Genomic DNA, 20,705 nt, shown 5'->3' with positions numbered 1-20,705 from the left:
TAGTTTGTGGGCCCCACACCTCACAGAATTAGGTCAATATCCATAACTAATTCATATCCAAAAACAAGCCATCAAATTCTATAACTACTTAAATTCAAGTGATTCCCACTTCTACCACTACAAAGCCCTGAAATGCAGAGATGAACATAGAGAAAAGTCCACTCATCCAGCTAATCCGGTGCTATGTTCACAAATCACTACTAACCCAACAAAGCCTCAGGACAGCTCTCAGACAATTTGGCCAACCCAAAATATAACCAAACCAAAATAAAATGATATTACCTATTGGGAAAACATGACAAAATCTCAAACTGAAATGCTATTTGGCCCTAAACAGACAGTACACGGTGGTAGAAAACTGAGGAAAGAATTGACAATGTACAGACTCAGTGAGCATAGCATTGATATTGAGAGAGACCGGCATAGGCAGACATGGCTCACAAGAGAAGACAGGCTAAGTGCACACTGCCCACAAAATGAAACTAAGATGCACTTCCTGAACACTTCCTGACCTGCCAAATGTAAAACCTTATAAGAAACACATACTGTATTTCCCTCAGAATACAAGGACCCGAAAAGTATTTGAAAAAAAATCTAATATTGACAAGCTTCCGTATCTGTTCAGTGAAATACCACAGTATGCAACCATCGTAGCAAAATGTGTGACCTGTTGCGATAAGAAAAGGGTATCTGTTGATTTATTTTCCCTTACCATTTATACTTACATTTGTTCACACAACACGTGCACCAGCTTGCTGCGCGGGCCCTAGTGAAGCCAGCATGCTTTGTAATATGCAATTAGTTACATTTGTCTGTGAGCTATTTTATCTTAATTTATAGGCAATTTTACATTTTATTTAGTGTATAGACCAACGGGTTTGTGTTTGTTTTTGGGCGTAGTTAATCATTTAACCTCTATGGGCTAGGTGGGACGCTAGCGTGCCACCCGTGGTGCACTCCATCAACAGCAGGTGCATTTCAAGAGCGGCAAATTTGAATCCAAATAAATGTCAAAATTCAAATTTTTCAAACATACAACTATTTTACACCCTTTGAAAGATAAACATCTCCTTAATCTAACCACGTTTTACGATTTCAAAAAGGTTTTACGGCGAAAGCATAAATTTAGAGTATGTTAGGACAGTACATTTACAAGAGTTGTGTGTAATGTTTTGTCAAGTCAAAGACAGGGTCACCAAAACCATAAAACCAGCTAAAATGATGCACTAACCTTTTACAATCTCCATCAGATGACACTCCTAGGACATTATGTTAGACAATGCATGCATTTTTAGTTCTATCAAGTTCATATTTATATCCAAAAACAGTGTTTTACTATGGCATTGATGTTGAGGAAATCGTTTCCCTCCAATAACCGGCAGTCAAGTCAGCGTCACAAATTAAATAATTAAAATTAGAAAACATTGGTAAAATATTATATTGTCATTTAAAGAATTATAGATTTACATCTCTTGAACGCAATCAACTTGCCAGATTTAAAAATAACCTTACTGGGAAATCACACTTTGCAATAATCTGAGCACTGCGCCCAGAAAAATACGCGTTGCGATACAGACTAGACGTCATGTTGGGGAGATCTAAAATCGAAAATACTATTTAAATAATCCATTACCTTTGATTCTCTTCATCAGATGTCACTTCCAGGTATCACAGGTCCATAACGAATGTAGTTTTGTTCAAAAAAGCTCATCATTTATGTCCAAAAATCTCCGTCTTGTTAGCACATGATCTAAGCCAGCCGGACTTCTCGTCATGAACGAGGGGAAAAAATATATTTACGTTCGTTCAAACATGTCAAACGTTGTATAGCATAAATCATTAGGGCCTTTTTAACCAGAACATGAATAATATTCAAGGTGGACGAATGCATACTCTTTTATAACGTATTGGAACGAGGGTACCCAACATGAACTCGCGCGCCAGGTGTCTAATGGGACATCATCGTTCCATGGCTCTTGTTCGGTCAGATCTCCCTCCAGAAGACTCAAAACACTTTGTAAAGGCTGGTGACATCTAGTGGAAGCAATAGGAAGTGCCAAAATATTCCTCAGCCCCTGTGTTTTTCAATGGGATAGGTTTAAAGGTAATACAACACATCAGGTATCCACTTCCTGTCAGAAAATGTCTCAGGGTTTTGCCTGCCAAATGAGTTCTGTTATACTCACAGACACCATTCAAACAGTTTTAGAAACTTTAGAGTGTTTTCTATCCATATATAATAAGTATATGCATATTCTAGTTACTGGGTAGGATTAGTAACCAGATTAAATCGGGTACATTTTTTTTATCCAGACGTGCAAATGCTGCCCCCTAGCCCTAACAGGTTAACATTTCAAACGTTTTTCTCTTTTGAAATGTTTGTGTGTTTAATGTTAACTGTTAATTTGTGATTGTTTATTTCACTTGCTTTGGCAATATTACTGTATGTTTCCCATGCCAATAAACAATTGAATTGAGAGAGAGAGAGAGAGAGCAAGAGAGAGAGAGGGTGAGAGAGAGAGAGAGAGAGAGAGAGAGAGAGAGAGAGAGAGAGAGAGAGAGAGAGAGACAGACAATGAGAGAGAGAGAGAGAGCAAGAGAGAGAGAGAGACAGACAATGAGAGAGCGACAGAGAGAGAGAGAGACAGACAATGAGAGAGCGAGAGAGAGAGAGAGAGAGCTTGCCTTTCTGCACTGCCCTAATTTATCTCATCTAATGTGAATGTACTTCATATTCCTTTTACGAGGGGGATATGGACAGTTTCAAAGCTACTTCATTTTGTCTGTTGAGGAAAACGTCCAACAGGATCTGTACAGTTTGAGGCCTGATTGAAAGCACTATACCGGCAACTCATTTCCATGGTGTTTTTTTAGCAGATTGCTGATTCTCTGTGATAATGTTGCAAAGTACAGTATAGTTTCATTTCAACTATTAAAATCCGTTGATCCGGCACAGTAAACAAATGCAGTTTTTGCATCAACATAAAGTTTTTGTTGAAATTTAAAACTAGCAACATTTTACAGTTGGTTAGTCATCCTTAAAGCGATGAGAGACCTTTTGTCTTTTACTATTCATCAATGTCTTCCTTCATTACAGGATTTCCCAGACAGAGCGTTGCGCTCAAGGTCACATCTGCTCGCTCCCACCTGGAATTGTAACCCCCCTGACCATGTGGCCTAGCGCATATGGAGTTCCTACCATGTCCATGCAGTCCAGGGGAGAGAAAGTTTAAAGTTTAATTTAGGAGTCTGTCAGGGAATTTGCTCTGAGTTTATCCTGGCAAGTGGAGTTTTAATAATTTACTTAAATGCTTGGTTCACATTTAGTTTAGATGTGGATGACTTATCATTACGAACAACACATTGCAGCCAGATATGTAAATGCATTTGTTGCAAAGAGGCAAGTGCTCAACAATTTGGGCATTTAGATTTTGGTTATTTCTATTATGCCTCATTTGTGCTGTGCATGCATGAACCTTTCCCGAAATGAGATCTTCTGTTGTTGCATTTCAGTAGTGTATATTATTGATAACTCAAGAGGCAGTTAAAATTGCTTCTCTCCCTCTACCAATGATACCTACTGAACTAAAGTACAATGGAACAGTGACGCAACTTACTCCAATTATTCCCCTGTTTTATTATTCTATTGTAATTATTATCCTATTCTGTTATTTTATTATAATCCTTCTCCTATTCCATTATTGTATTACTGTATTCAAATCATTCTCCTGTGCTATTATTGTATTCTAATCCTTCTCCTATTTCATTATTGTGTTCTAATCCTTCTCCTATTCTGTTATTGCATTCTAATCCTTCTCCTATTCTGTTATTGTATTCTAATCCTTCTCCTATTCTATTGTTGTATTCTAATCCTTCTCCTATTTTGTTATTGTATTCTAATCCTTCTCCTATTCTGTTATTGTATTCTAATCCTTCTCCTTTTCCGTTATTGTATTCTAATCCTTCTCCTATTCTATTATTGTATTCTAATCCTTCTCCTATTCTATTATTGTATTCTAATCCTTCTCCTATTCTGTTTTTGTATTCTAATCCTTATCATATTCTATTATTGTATTCTAATCATTCTCCTATTCTATTATTGTATTCTAATCCTACTCTGTTATTGTATTCTAATCCTTCTCCTATTCTGTTATTGTATTCTAATCCTTCTCCTATTCTGTTATTGTATTCTAATCATTCTCCTTTTCCATTATTGTATTCTAATCCTTCTCCTATTATATTATTGTATTCTAATCCTTCTCCTATTCTGTTATTGTATTCTAATCCTTCTCCTATTCTGTTTTTGTACTCTAATCCTTCTCCTATTCAGTTATTGTATTCTAATAATTTTCCTATTCTATTATTGTATTCTAATCCTTCTCCTATTCTGTTTTTGTATTCTAATCCTTCTCCTATGCTGTTATTGTATTCTAATAATTTTCCTATTCTATTATTGTATTCCAATCCTTCTCCTATTCTGTTATTGTATTCTAATCTTTCTCCTATTCTGTTATTGTATTCTAATCCTTCTCCTTTTCTAGTATTGTATTCTAATCCTTCTCCTATTCTATTATTGTATTCTAATAACTCTCCTGTTCCATACTATTATATCAATGCATTTGTATCATTCTTCTGTTCCATACAGTTTAAATGATCAATTTCCCTGGGAGCTTTCCAAGAACAGATTGCTTATTAAGTGATCATAATAAGTTATAGCAGGTAATTGCCAATTACCAATTACATTATTGTAATCCAACACCTGAGACGGAAAAATGTATTTGACGTCAAGAAAAAATGTGTAGATGACATTAATACTATTCTGTAATCAGAATGTAGACTGATGCAAAATGGCTTATAGATTCATCAATTTAATGAATGGAACAAGCAAATTGCTTACCAGCTGTGTCATTCAATTATTTAGCACAGAGTTAAATAACAAACTTGACCTATTTTAGCAGTACCGTAAATATACAGAACTCAGTGCCTCTGAGACATACAGTATACTGAGGTTTGATCTAGAGACATACAGCATACTGAGGTTTGATCTAGAGACATACAGCATACTGAGGTTTGATCTAGACACATACAGCATACTGAGGTTTGATCTAGAGACATACAGCATACTGAGGTTTGATCTAGACACATACAGCATACTGAGGTTTGATCTAGAGACATACAGCATACTGAGGTTTGATCTAGACACATACAGCATACTGAGGTTTGATCTAGACACATACAGCATAATGAGGTTTGATCTAGAGACATACAGCATACTGAGGTTTGATCTAGATACATACAGCATACTGAGGTTTGATCTAGAGACATACAGCATACTGAGGTTTGATCTAGATACATACAGCATACTGAGGTTTGATCTAGACACATACAGCATACTGAGGTTTGATCTAGAGACATACAGCATACTGAGGTTTGATCTAGATACATACAGCATACTGTCATGTCCTGACCAGTATAAGGGGTTATTTATTATTGTAGTGTGGTCAGGACGTGGCAGGGGTGTGTTTGTTTAGAGTGTTTTCGGGGTTTGTTGGGTATGTTCTGTTTTAAGAGGGGTGTGTTTGTTTAGAGTGTTTCGGGGTTTGTTGGGCTATGTACTTTTTTAAGAGGGGTGTTTGTTTAGAGTGTTTCGGGGTTTGTTGGGCTATGTTCTATGTTAGTATATTTCTATGTTTATCTAGTATGTCTAGTTCTATGTTTAGTTAATGGGGTTGACCTTCAATTGGAAGCAGCTGCTCCTAGTTGCTTCTAATTGAAGGTCCTATTTAAGAGGGGTGTTTTTCTGTGGGATTTTGTGGGTAGTTGTTCCTTGTTTAGTGTTTGTGCACCTGACAGGACTGTTTCGATTTTGTTCTTTTTTGTATACGTATTTAGTTGTTTCTCCTTCTTCAAAATAAAAAGAAGATGAGTATACATATTCCCGCTGCATTTTGGTCAAATCCTTACGACAACCGTGACACATACTGAGGTTTGATCTAGAGACATACAGCATACTGAGGTTTGATCTAGACACATACAGCATACTGAGGTTTGATCTAGAGACATACAGCATACTGAGGTTTGATCTAGACACATACAGCATACTGAGGTTTGATCTAGACACATACAGCATACTGAGGTTTGATCTAGAGACATACAGCATACTGAGGTTTGATCTAGAAATACCAAATAGTGAGGTTTGATCGAGGTCAAGACAATCATAACATTCATTTAGGCCAGTAATCTTTTTATAATGTCATATCATCCACTTTTAAATTCTAAAGGGGCCATTCAAAATGTTCTACCTCAGCCGATCAAAACCACCACCGAAAAATAACAAGTGTTGGTTTTAGTGAGGTGAAGACGGTCATTTGTGAGATGGGGAGTGCGGAGTTTAAAAGCCTGTGGTTGTTATTGGGATTGTAGGGATGGGAGAGGCATCCATGAGATGTTGACAGCCTCAGAGCTGCCATAGCTGGGTCTCTGGGGAACTACTGATGGAGCAGCTTTCAGACGGCAATTTTATTCTGAAAAACATTTTGTCGCCAATTAGGCTCAGGAGTAGCTGAGATGCGTGTGCTTGTATAAGCTCTGAGAGGCAGAACAGAATGTATTTTGCGCGTGAAAACAATGTATGCTTGGGAAAGTAGGGAGGAGATTTTCACTGGGTTGTGAAAGCGAGTCTCTTCGGCGGCTGTAAGCCTGTCATTTTCACACTTGTGTTCCTTTTTGGTAAATAGGGTATATTAGATGGTAATCTCCATTGGGTTGCATTGCTCATATTTTCAATCCAGTTGTAGAAACCTTAGAAGGAGCGAACTGTATACACTTGATTACTTGTAATCTCTAGACAGGTAATTTGTAGTTGGGAGGACATTTTCTCACTTCTCAATGCATTTGGAATACACTTATTTTTCTGAGAAAATAACAGCAATTGGTATCTTTGGTGTTTCAATGGAATCCAATGTTTTGGCCTTATGGGTAAAGGTCGTGGATACAGCTACCAGCATCTTATTTGTGCAAAATAAGCCTTAAGGACAGGGTTCCCCAACTGGCGGCCAGACGAATTCGGCCCGCGGGTGGTTTTATTCTAAATATGTATGTTTTATATTTTCATTGTTGGATATAAAAGACTGTAGAAACACCAGAAAACCAGCTCCAAGTTATTTTAATTTTGAAAATCTGTTCCCAAGTATTCTTACGCATAACAGAGAGATTTAGGCAAATGTAGGCAAGGTTTGAAATTATTATGTTTTAGTCAAATATTATATATGTTTGGGCTTCTTGCGGTCAATTTGCAGTTTGCAAATGATTAGAAATCATGTTCTAGCACCCTGACCATCCGCTCAAGAAACAATTGGCCCGGGGCTGAATCAAGTTGATTAATCAAGTTGATCTCTGCCTTTGAAAAATGACTACCTCTTACCAAAATAAACTAAAAAAAATTCCTGTGATAGAAAACCAGTCCAAATATCCTTCCAATTGTTTCTCTCAACCATTTAGCCAAAGCATTTTACTCACTAAGCAGTAGCCTACTTAAAAAAATGTTCCATCAATTTGTGTGTTGATATTCCACTCAGAACAGTAAGCCAAGGCAATGATCTTCAGTGGATTTGCTGTCTCCTTTTACTTAATGATTATTACCCTCATCAGTGGAGGCAGATGGGCAGAGATCCAGAGAAACATTGTATACATTGTTATAACCCTGCAGAACGGAGAGGGCAAGGCCTCACCTCCATGCAGGCTGTAATTAAAGCCTATTGAATGGGACAGAAGATGGAATTTGGGGAATTGAATCAGAACTAGAGCATTTAGCAGGCAAACTGCTCAAATGGAATCCAAGTTGACTATATGTACAACTGGACATCAATGTTACATTTAATAAGCGTCAATTAACCAGCTCATCTACAGTTGTAGGATCTTCATTTGATTATCCTATTGCAGGATAACTTTTCCTGCACCGCAAGAAATGCAGATAAGCTTTGTGATATACATACATTTGTCAATGACATAAATAGGGATGCACTTGTGTTACATAGTAGAACAGTACCGTATTCAATTGAAAGCTAAGCAGGATAGCTGTAATGTGACGTGTTGAGCTACAGTATTAATGATAACCAGGTACAAATATGTGGATAACTATAGATGACACATTGTAAGCATAATTGGATTTAAAGGTCAATAGGTAGATAACTCTGTAGATAGGAATTAAAGCTCAGTGTTTTACCCAGAACAGTAGCTATTTGTGCTCTATTTTAAAATGTCACTGTCTTCCCACACCCGCATACACACACATACACCCGCACACACTGACAGCTGTCAGCTACTGTAGAATGCAGTCACCAGAACAGAGAACCAATGCCATGTAAACAATTACAAGATCAGTAACATTGTCAGTGGATCTACTCAAGTTGTGGAAAAGTACCTCTCTAGTACATCTGCTGACATCTAAAGTAAACTAAATGTTTCAGAGAGCTTATACAAAACATTCTGATTGAAATGACAATGAATCAAATCCCAAGGAACTTTTATTTGCAAAAATCTTCACTTCTATATTTACATTTTGTGCAAAAACATTTAAAGGTTTCAAGAACTTTACATTGTAAGTTAACCTCAAGGCACATACATGGGACAACAACAAGATTTCATCATGAGAACAAAAATTGTACTTTGGTTCCTAAATAGCATATTGGTTTATGTTGTTAAAGTCAAAACAACGCAATGTCTAAATGAAAAGCCATAATAGTCAAGAACACCCTAAAGAAGCCAAATTACATGCATGGTTGATTTTCAGCATACTTTCTTCTGTCAAATGATACATGAACAAATAGCCTGTCGTTGTTCATATTATTTCAATTAATTCAACCCAGCAGCTGTATGGGGAAGTGTTGATTATCCAAAACACAGAAAATTCAATTACTTCAAAAACCCATGAATAGTTTGCTGAAGACTTCTGTGAATAGATGCACAAATCCTTGAATTAATTTGAGTCTATAATGGAAATTTGCAGACAGTAATTCACATGAGGGGGATTTGCCCTCAAACTGAAAATTAACGAGAGACGAAACAAAGATAACTTAAAATGTATTACATTTTATCCACTTGGGTACTTTGTTTGAATTGATCTCTCAATGGTTTAACATAGTTATTCCAATGAGAATCAATGAGCTTTAAGGACATTACTATCAAAGCCTGAAACAGTAATAAACCAGAGGTTTCAGTATGTCTCTCTATTTTTCACTTCTCTCTCTCTATAATGTGTTCGGTCTAATTCCATTGGTCACACCATTGCATCTGTGTACTTTCTTTACATGAGGGAGGAAATTAAGAATAATGTACTGCTGCAAATAACCAACAAGGCTTCTCAGTCACTTTGTATCATTCATTACCCAGCACCACTCAAGGCGTCGTAACGAATGAACAGTCTTTCATTAGTTATGTGTCAGATCTATTGTTGTCGGTCAATCTCTCTTTGTTGTTGCAGAAATATGAAAATGTGTGCTTTCCATACAGTAACTATTCAATCATTAGTTTAAACCTTGCTTCTGCTCTGAACAAGTAATTGAACTAACCAAGTACAGTTAGCCCATACAGTACTGCATAAAGGTAAGGCAATAAATGGACTATTATCACTCCTTGGAACATTCGTACCTTTGGGGACTTGTTGCAACAGGTTGGCCTGACTGACTAACAATACATTTAAAACCTAATCCCTGGTAAAGAAAACAAAGACGCTTTGCTGTATGGAATTATTGTCAGATAGGATAACTGTTCTACAGGCAGGTAGGTTAAAGTGTTCAGTGGATACATAACCTGTCATAAGCACTAGGGCCATGTAGCAGTGTGAAACTGACCTTAGGTCAGTAAATGTCAGTTGGATGTTGTATGTAACTTGCGATGTAGCAGTGTCAAACTGACCTTAGGTCAGTAAATGTCAGTTGGATGTTGTAGGTAACTTGCCATGCAGCAGTGTCAAACTTAATGTGTGTCAAACTGACCTTAGGTCAGCTTACGCTAGTGGGGCTAGTTGGACGTAGCTTTTAATACAGGTTGAGACGCTGATATGTGTACGTTGTTAGAAAAATGTGGAGACACTTTGATAACCACAGAAGAGCAACTGTCATTTCTTAACAAAAAGAGTTTCTGCATTATAAATGGAAATTAGACTCAAAAAGCACGTATGAAAGATTAAACGTCAAGATGAATGATGGCGTCATAGTGTTTATAGCATCATAAACTCCCCACTTCGGGGAATACTGATGGAATTAACACTAATACATGCACTGGCATGGCAGTTCTTCAAATACAGACAATACAACAGAGATTCTAGCCATGAACAGCCCAGCACAATACAAGAGTTTGACCTTTAAAATGGTTTTTACTGTTGATAATGTTACAATATCCATCCAAAATTATTTTTAGTCAAGGACAGTGATTCCCAACCTTGGCTACCCCTGAAGCACCCCCTCATTTGCATTTTACCTGTAGGCCTATGGTCATGAGTCTTTTCAAGTACCCCCTGTGGATAGGCCAAGGTCCTCATACCCCTCGTTGTGAACCACTGGTCTAAAGTCCAGCCAAACCATTGGAATGCCGTGGTTTATTAATGGTGTATTTCAGCCAGTGGCTTGGTGCCCCGTGAAGTGAAGTGTTATCTCGTGTCATTTGGCCCTCCTCCCTCTCTCAACTTGTGATTCACACGGCCAAGTCTGGAAAATAAAGTCTGGAAAATAAAGTCTGCATATTTTTCTCCCTTTTTTGGATGAGGATTATGAGGAGTAGGGCGGGTGGATCCTTTGAACTCTGCCCGCAAAATAAAATCATGTCAAAGCAAATAAAGTCGGAGTAAGAAGTGTATAATGATGACTTCTCAGTGGCACCAGGCATTCCTAACTTGGAGCCAGCTTGCCTGAAAAAAAGAGCTCTGTCACAACTCACAGGCTGAAAAAATACACACATACTGTAGACACACTCTGTTTATGGCCAGATAGCACCTCCCTCTCTCTCTCTCTCTCTCTCTCTCTCTCTCTCTCTCTTCTCTCTCTCTCTCTCTAAGCATCAGAAACACTATAGTTTTAATTGAGCCGATGCAGTCTGAGAAGGTTTAAGATGAGGGAGATCAGATAAGGACATGTTCATGCTTCATGTATGGGGGCAGCTCCAGATTTAGCTAACATTGTTTTGAATTGATGGTGAATTTGTCGTTTGAACCAATCAATCAATGAATGAATAGAATAGCCAATCCCAATGGAAATTATTCACATGCTACAGCAGGAAACCCCTTCTATCAACTCAGTGTAAAGCAGATAAAAGATAAACACATTGATAATTCGTTGTGATACACACATTTGTCATTTAAATACAAAACAATAAAGGACAATATAATGGTAGCGGACTGTATAATAACTGTGAGTGTATCTCCTACACATTCATCATCATTGCAGACACCTCCTTGCAAAGACACGATACCCAACACAACCTCATCGGCCTCCCCCATGATAATAACACACTGTGGTAAAAATCCATATCATTTAGCCGCTGAACAACAAAGCTGAGCACAGTTAGTTTTAAATTATTCCACATCATTAAGTAGCTCCGCGAGCATTAATACTCAGAGCAATGCCATTTGAGATTGAGTAACGGTCGTCACTAGTTAACACAGCCACAAAGTCATAATTATGTCTAAAACCCACCTATTTCTACAATTTATCTTCCTAAAATCTCATTTGAAACCTCGTCTGAACCTTAACCCTAACCTTAACCACACTGCTATTCTTATGCCTAACCACATTTTTGTCTTCATTCATCTTTACAATATAGCCATTTTGACTTTGTGGCTGTGGTAACTAGTGACAACCATGAGCTATGGTTGCTGGAGGGATTGCTGGAGCTAAAGGATCTTTACTGCTAACTCTCTCGCTTACCCCTCTATACTGACTGAGAGAACATGCCCCCTAGTGGCCACGGCTGGTACTACCTCATGTGTCACTGAAGGACAATCTATATCCAGTTGTCAAAGCAGTCTCCCTGCCATAGGAGATTGGTGGCACCTTCATTTGGGAGGGTGGGCTCGTGGTAATGACTGGAGCAGAATAGGTGGTATGGTATTAAATACATCAAACACATGGTTTCCAGGTGTTTGACACTATTTCATTTGCTCCATCTGGCCATTATTATGAGCCGTTCTCCCCTCAGCAGCCTCCACTGCTCCCCGCCTACCACATTCATACATGTTCACTTAGTCCTGTGAAGGCATCCTCCCTGCCTACCACATTCATACATGTTCACTTTGTCTTGAGAGGGCAATAGGGGGTGTTGAAAAGTGTGCGCTTTCCTCTCTGATGGGATTTCCACAAAAAGCTAATTTCCTGGATGGCTGCTTACTCTCTCTGTTACATTAGAAAGTGCACTTTGATTCTTAAAAAAAACACCAGCAGTGCCTTTTCTCCACTGCAGTCTAATCAGCAGTGTTACTATGTCCCTGACCACCGTGTTATCGTAACTAATGTTTCTGAGGGGGTGGCTCTGCATAAAGACCATCATTTAGCTCCTGTGGTTAGCAAAGAATCCCATCCCTCATAGCACCCAACAACCCAAAACCTGAAAGACAGGACAGCGTTTGTCAGAACCAACCCAGTGTGTCGTAATGGTACAAATTCCTATATACAGTACTTAAAATTAAGGATCTGACAAAAAAAACAAAAAAAACACAGAAAATGACATACCCAAATCTAACTGCCTGTAGTTCAGGCCCTGATGCAAAGATATGCATATTCTTGGTACCATTTGAAAGGAAACACTTTGACGTTTGTGGAAATGTGAAAGGAATGTAGTAGAATATAACACAATAGATGTGGTAAAAGATAATACAAAGAAAAAACCAACCGTTCTTTTGTATTTTTTTGTACCATCCTCTTTGAAATGCAAGAGAAAGGCCATAATGTATTATTCCAGCCCAGGTGCAATTTAGATTTTGGCCATTAGATTGAAGCAGTATGTGTGTAACGTTTCAGACTGATCCAATGAACCATTGCATTTCTGTTCAAATGTTGTATCAAGACTGCCCAAATGTGCCTAATTTATTTATTAATAACTTTTCATGTTCAAAATTGTGCACTCTCCTCAAACAACAGAATGGTATTATTTCACTGTAATGGCTACTGCAAATTGGACAGTACAGTTAGATTAACAAGAATTTAAGCTTTCTGCCAATATCAGATATGTCTATGTCCTGGGAAAATGTCTTGTTACTTACAACCTCATGCTAATCGCATTAGCCTACGTTAGCTCAACTGTCCCGTAGAAGGGACACCGATCCCGAAGTTAAGCAAAAAACACTTACTGTAATTTAAACCCACTGATTAGAAAACCATTTGTATTCCTTCTAAGAGTAAAAAAGATAGCAGATAGAATTCCACACTACTGTCCACAGTATAAATTACATGGCAGACAGAACTTGGAAATATCTATGGTACAGTATATATTTTTTCACAAACAACTGGAGTGTGAACATCCTGTTAGAAGCGTCACGTGTGGCAGAACTCGGTGCTGGGAACGTTGCTGCTCTTGCAGTAGGCTAAGCTATTGTTACTGAGGTGACAGTCTCTGAAGCCAATGCCTCCATTGGGTGTGTAGATGGGCTGAATCCTGTAATCCCCTTTCAGAAGTTGCTCATTGTTCAGGGAAACTATCTGAAAGCTGGTCTCAGTCATTTCCAGTATAGAGTTATCCTTTTTGGTCCCCGCCTCGCAGTAGTCGTCTTTTCTCCTGCCACGGTTGTATTTCCACTTGGACGATTCAGAGCGGCTCTTCTTGTGCATGTGCCAACAAAACAGGCTCAGCAGCATTACCAGGACGACAAGGACTGCCCCGCCAATCACTCCGGCCAAAAGGAGAGTGGAGTTGGTGTCCTGTTGAGCTTCCTCCGACCCTGTGGCCTTGTTGTTGTTGGAGCTGGATGAGGTCGACTTGGTTCTGGCGTCTGAGCATATTGTATCCTCCCCTGGGCGGTAGGAGTTGAGGGTGTCCAGCACATAAACACAGACCCGGTACACCGACCTGGGTTCCAGGTTGGTCAAGCTAAGCTTCCGCCTTTCCCCACTCACCGTCCTTTCGCGGCTGGCGTCGCTCATCAGGCTCTGGCCCATCTTGACCCAGGTCACCTTGTAGGCTGTGACGGTGAAGTAGGAAGCCCAGCTTACCTCAATGCAGGAGGCATTGACCACGTGGAAGGATATCTGTAGGGGGTCCTCATAGGGGGGCAGGGGGCCAGCGGGGTGGGGAGGCAGGGCAGGGGGAGGGGAGGGTGATGTGGGATAGGAGGAGGTTGTGGAGGTGGGAATAGAGCTGGTCATGGAGGAGGTAATGAGTGTGGTGGTGGTGGTGGGGAGTTGGGGGTGCGGGGAGATGGAGCGCAGGGTAGGCCAGAGGTCGGGCTGGAGGTCCGTCCCAGCTGGGCACTGGATAGATTCCAGGGTGAGTTCTCTGATTGCCATGCCGCGCACCCTCGCTGGGCTCTGGCACATTGAACCGCGCACATTGATGGAGCCTGGCAGCGACTTGAGCCACACCACCACCCATTTGACGGTGCAATCGCAGCGCCACGGGTTGTTCCGAACAGTGAGCTGTCTGAGGCTGACGAGCCCGTCAAAGACCCCCTGTGTCAGCGTCTGCAGCTGGTTGTTGGAGATATCCAGTCTCTCGAGCCTCTGCAGGCCGGAGAAGGCGGTCACTGGGATCTGGTCCATCTGATTATCCTGCAGGCTGAGCTTGACCAGTGACTGCGTCGGGAGGAGGGGCGGGGGGAACGTCAGAGAGTTACGGGCCAGTGCCAGCTCCCGGAGGTTGGACAGCTCCTGGAATGTCCCCGGGGCCACGCCCTCGTCCGTCAACAAGTTGCCATCCAACAGGAGGCGCTGTAGCCGCGTCACATTCTGGAACGCCTCCTCAGCGATGACGGCGATACGGTTCTCGTCTAATCGCAGCTCTGTGAGGTCCTCTGGGAGACCAATCGGGACACTGCTCAGGTGGTTCTTGGTGAGGAAGAGCAGCTTGAGGCTGACAGCATCCCGGAATGCCCCCTCCTCCACCCCAACCGTAGAGATGGAGTTATCGTCCAGGTGGAGCTCCTCTAGGCGGGGCAGTTGGGCCAAGGCAGCCCTGGAGATGGTCTGGATGTTGTTCTCTTGCAGGTGGAGCACCCGTATGTTCTTAGGCAGGTTGATGGGGAACTCGTCCAACTGGTTGCCGTAGAGATACACTGTCTCCACGGACGCCACGTTGTGTAGTTCCCATGGGAACCCTGCATTGTTGATCTGGTTGTTGTGGAGGTAGAGGATCTTGTAGCCCTCTGTCACCCCCAGAGGCACAGACGTCAGGCTCCGCTCGTTGCAGTAAACAAAGGTTTTGTCGCAGCGACACTCTTCTGGGCACGAGGTGGCAGGGCAGCTGAAGTGCACATTGAGGCTCAGGATGACTGTCAACCAGAAACGCAGAAATGAACCCCAATCTTTATTCCACAGCCCAGCCTGAAACTCCATAGTGTAAAATCAGAAGGAGGGGAATGTCCTTGGTTTGGAGAAATTAAAAAGCAACGCACCAAAAAAAAAAAAAAAGGGAAAAGTATTGAAAGTATTGAAGTAAATCCACCAAAAGAGTCGACAAAAAAACAGTCCTCTAAAAGAGTTTGATGATGCTGAGCACCTCTTTTTCACGGGCGGTAGAACAAGAAGCCGTAGGGTTAGGCTTAATCCCCCTGTAATTGATTAGTCCTCAACTTTAAGAGAGACAGCGGTCTCATTAGGAAGAGCAGGTCCTCTAAGTGAAGTTGACTCTGACGCCATTCATGCTGAGATATCAGACCAGAGCACTCTCTGCTCGTCCTCACAGGACAGGGCACAGCCTGGGCCAATTTAGTGCAGAATCGCAGCCGAAAGCCGATGTGTTTGTGGCCTCCTCCTCTCCTCTCCTCGCCACCCACCCGTCACCGTCACACACTGCTGGTCCCCGCCTGGGGCAGCGTCCAGGGGGGGTGACATTTGGATCCAGAGACCTGTTCCAAAAGACAAAAGGAAAGGCGAGATTAGTGGCGGGATTTAGGGCAGGGGTGGTCTGTTTTTCTCTGTGAGAAAAAAAGAGCTCTGTCACAACTCACACACAGGCTGAAAATATACACACATACTGTAGATCCATAGAGACACACTCTGTTAATGGCCAGATAGCATCTCTCTCTCTCTCTCCCCCTCTCTCTCAGGAACATGCTTAACCCACACACAGATCCACACAGTCTCACACTTTCACACTCCTTTGAAATGTATGCACAGGCTATTTCTTTCGAAATTTCAAACCATCTGATAAAAATGCAGGAGAGTTCTAGAACATCCGGTTTTAGCAGACATAAAGGGGGCTTTCATTCCTTCCTCTCAGTCAAAGAGAGAGGAGAGAATATAGTAGATGCCAGGACAGCATGCACATTCTGAGATTTCCACAGCAACAAGTCAATGCCTCAGTGCTAAATAACATGCTAATAAACACATTGCAATTATTTTGAACCGTATGAAACATAAATGAGACATAGCAGAGATATGAAAGGAAAACATACAGACATATCAGGCAGCTCTTTTGTGAAAACAGTCTTTGCTTCTTCTTTGTCTTTGTTAGAGCAGACAGTGTTTTGAAGTCAGAGCTGGTAAACATGTTGTGCTTACAGTAAACAGAGATAGGTGTTTTTCTCCTCTAAAGGTTCCCCTTACATATTACAAACCACCAACCATCTCCAGCACACGGACATGAAATGAGGCACTGCAAAATGAAATATAAGGGGAGTGTGTGTGTGTGTGTGTGTGTGTGTGTGTGTGTGTGTGTGTGTGTGTGTGTGTGTGTGTGTGGGGGGGGGATTTTTATACCAACCCCAGAGTGACAAACACAGCCTGTCAAATGAAATGGGATTGGAAAAGAATTTAGCTCCTCCACTTGCGATAAATGATCGATACTGGACCATTTCTTAACATGGTTTAGAGGTTTAGAGTGGGCACAAGGCCACCCGGTTACAGTATGGGCCTCGGCACAAGGCCACCCGGTTACAGTATGGGCCTCGGCACAAGGCCATCCGGTTACAGTATGGGCCTCGGCACAAGGCCACCCGGTTACGGTATGGGCCTCGGCACAAGGCTACCCGGTTACAGTATGGGCCTCAGCACAAGGCCACCCGGTTACGGTATGGGCCTCGGCACAAGGCCACCCAGTTACGGTATGGGCCTCAGCACAAGGCCACCCGGTTACGGTACGGGCCTCACCACAAGGCCACCCGGTTACAGTATGGGCCTCAGCACAAGGCCACCCGGTTATAGTACAGCAGTTAGGCCATCCTGGGTGGTAGCTAACCTAGCGGTTAGAATGTTGGACCAGTAAACGAAAGGCCGGTAGTTCGAATCCCCAAGCTGACAAGGTGAAAATATGTCGATGTGCCCTTGAGCAAGGCACAAACCCTAATTGTTCCAGGGTTTCTGTTGATAATGGCAGACCCTGGCCGTGACCCCACTCTCTGAGAGTGTCTCAGGGAGAGTTGGGATATGAAGAAAAAAAATCAAATTAATGCACACTTTTACATGTGTGAAAAAGGACAAATATAAGCAACCACAAAATTATTATTACAGTAGGGCCTCAGCTCCCCGCATCCCAGTATTCACGTTTATTGCCTATTACACATTTCCTCTCCATCAGTGCTTTTAACTTAACAGGAGCACCACCCTGTGTCAATGCTGAATAGACCCATACCTTTAATACAAAACAGGTTTGATTGGCTGCCTTTTAAATAGGGGATTGGGTAACATAGCCAACGAGGAATGTGCATATGGATAGAATAAAGTTATCTGTATTGTTAGGTTGCTCTGTAGACTGATGAGATGGGGCACTGCTCCTTATAAAGATGCAACAAACAATATGAAATACATCTGCGATCTACTTTTCGAAATTGAAAAGGGCTAAATTTAATCAAATAAGCTTCAGGGGAAATAAGCAGCAACCACATGCGGCAATAAATTTGCTGCCACAGCAACAGTACCTAAAATGATTATAGCTGCATAAATAACGACATTGGACATTGGAAGGAATTGTGGAGGAAAAAATAAACCTTTAGAAGCAAGGCTGAATAACACGTCCAATACACACACAATAAAGTTGGCATTTCCATGTATCCAAATACAAAATGTATTGCACAGAGAGAGAAATGTGCACTCGGACCAATTAACTCAGCGGGCAAGTTGTGAGCCAACTGCCAATGTGTCTGTGCGAACAGATAGAATAACGTTTTTCGGCTGAGGGAGCACAGTTCTTGCCAGATGAGAATTAAGTGATATCGCGGCCAAATTCAATCCGATTAGGATTGGATTAAATGACAATAACGCAATTAGAAGTTTAAAACGGGTAGGATATTTAAAAGGCGATAAAAGGCGGATCAGGTATACTTCAAAGGCAGCTCAGTGAGTGGTGTTCATTTGAATGAATTATTACAAAGGGACATTGAGAGCCGTAACAGAGCATTGAAATTTCAAGTGCAAACGGAGGCTTCGCTTTTCTCTAAAGGAAAAAAAACTAAAACCGTGCGCTTTGTAGCACATTGATCTTTGACATGATGAAAAACCTAATTAACGGATTAATAAATTGTACCATCTATAAACAAATATTTTTTAAAAACTATTGACAATTGACAAGTTGACCACATTTCGTTTATAGATGGCAGTAGATTGTAAAGAAAATATAATATATTAGGAAACGGCGTGCTTTGAATAAAAATAATACCATAGCGCTTGAGTTTTAATACCTCCACAATGTATGAACCAAATCCAGTTCAATCTACTCATATAGCCTATAAAACAAGAACTCCACAAAAAAAGATTGAAATACCTTGTAGTAAGCTATAGTTGTTAATTCAGCTCGACATTATAGAAACCCAACTGCTGTGAGAAAAAAAAATTGCCTTTATGGTGCTATAAAACATTTGCACTACTGTAGCCTACCTTAGATGAGGCTTTGTCCGTATCCATTGTATGCCTCTTAATCATGTTAAACTTTTTTCTTTATCGCTTTGCCTTGACCCAGCGCCATTCGGTATTGTTTGTGCGAAACGGTTCCGAGCGCCCTGCCACCCGTAGGTATACCGGACAGCATGCTGCCTGAGTTCGGGAAACAGTTTTCTGATCTGTCCGCAATTTTCTCCTATTCCTATTCTCCTACGACTCACCTCAGCGCTTCTCAAAACCTTGGGCAAGGCATTAGAGCGGGAGAGCAGGACTTGAGGCAGCAGAGGCAGCACCGACTTCTTCTGTTGCAGTCCCCCGAAACAGCGAACACGCACTTTTCAAGGAATCTGGCTGATCCCCCAATCATGACGGCTTGCGTTCAGGTTGTTTTGGGGACGCTAAAAACTTGCCTTCCATGCTTGGAATACCAGAGGTATTTTGCTAAAATAAATTCAGTTGATAGTGATGTGTGTGCACCGCTCACCTCTCTCTCTCTCTCTGCTCTCTCTCTCTTTCCGTCTGTCTCTTATCTCGCTCTCTCATCGTCACTCAGGTCCCTCCTACCCTACTGGGCCTACCCTTCCTTCCCTGAATAAAGAATGCATCTCCCGGAGCAGCTCGGAGAGAGATGGTTAGGAACCACAGCTCCTCCCAACACTGACGCCCTCATACCTCTCATTTTACATGGTAAATTCAACTTTCTTGTTTGTCTGGACTAGCCTAATTTATATTTATCTTAGTTAACTATATATTTTCCGTAAACACAAAGTTCATTAGGAATGGTCCTAGACGATTGATCTGGATAAAGTACATGTCCAGACCATTCTCACTTCACATTCTATTCAGTTTCTATTGGAAGGCAGAGCTCTATGCATAATTCTGTTGGCATTTATTTTGATCTCTCCTTCCTTTCCATGATTTGAGACTTCCAGACACATGCACTGACAAGCACAGTAATTTCCTGTGAATATTCAGCCTCTTTCTAAGTACTGATTCAGCATTAAACAATTGCTTTTCCGCTCTCTCTCTCTCTCTCTCTCTCTCTCTCACACACTCTCTCTCTCACACTCTCACTCTCGCTCTCTCTCTCTCACACACACACACTCTCTCTCTCACTCTCTCTCTCTCTCACACACACACACACACACTCACGCACGCACACACACAAACACGCGCGCACACACGCACACACACACACACACACACACACACACACACACACACACACACACACACACACACACACACACACACACACACACACACACACACACACAAAAGAGGTATGGTGTGAGGGAGCTCAATATGAGATCTTTTGGTCCTGAATGCTGTAGGGGAGTGTGGATTAAGTTGAGACATTTTTTACATTCAGCATCATTCCATCAAGGGAAATATAGTATTATTTCTAACAAAGACATCTACATACATTTCAGGATGTGTATCCCTGGAAATAATCAGAAATCATGTACATATTACAGATTTGAAAACATAACTTGTGCAAATATAGTGGTCTCTTGGCACAATTTACAGGGTAAATCGTGGGGTAAATTGAGGTAAGGTAAGTTAAGCCGCCTACAAATGTCTTAACTGAATTAATTATTACCACTACCTTTTTAAAACCTATATTTATTTCCCAAACACATTTCAACACAATCATAATAGCTTTTTGGTATTTTAATAATTTGAAGC

At 41.1% G+C, this 20,705-nt stretch overlaps 1 protein-coding gene across 2 annotated transcripts; it reads right to left on the bottom strand.

The window, feature by feature from the left end:
• Window positions 1–8,507: 8,507 nt before the first annotated feature.
• Window positions 8,508–19,664, bottom strand: LOC106608111 (leucine-rich repeat transmembrane protein FLRT2). Of its 2 annotated transcripts, none has more exons than XM_014205828.2 (2): window positions 19,014–19,664; window positions 8,508–16,048 (listed from the first exon to the last, which is right to left on the bottom strand). In XM_014205828.2, exon 2 carries the CDS (start codon window positions 15,534–15,536, stop codon window positions 13,524–13,526), a length of 2,013 nt encoding a protein of 670 aa, XP_014061303.1. In that variant the 5' UTR covers window positions 15,537–16,048; window positions 19,014–19,664; the 3' UTR covers window positions 8,508–13,523. The 2 variants fall into 2 exon arrangements, with proteins under 2 accessions (XP_014061303.1, XP_014061304.1); XM_014205829.2 differs by having other exon boundaries at window positions 19,238–19,664.
• Window positions 19,665–20,705: the final 1,041 nt, after the last annotated feature.

This window comes from Salmo salar, chromosome ssa06 (genome assembly GCF_905237065.1).
Source record: "Salmo salar chromosome ssa06, Ssal_v3.1, whole genome shotgun sequence".
Taxonomy (NCBI): Eukaryota; Metazoa; Chordata; class Actinopteri; order Salmoniformes; family Salmonidae; genus Salmo; species Salmo salar.
This window is presented reverse-complemented; position numbering and strand designations above follow the sequence as displayed.

Excerpts from the sequence above, each read along its gene's own strand:
- LOC106608111 (XM_014205828.2), bottom strand. The coding sequence starts at position 15,536 with ATGGAGTTTCAGGCTGGGCTGTGGAATAAAGATTGGGGTTCATTTCTG.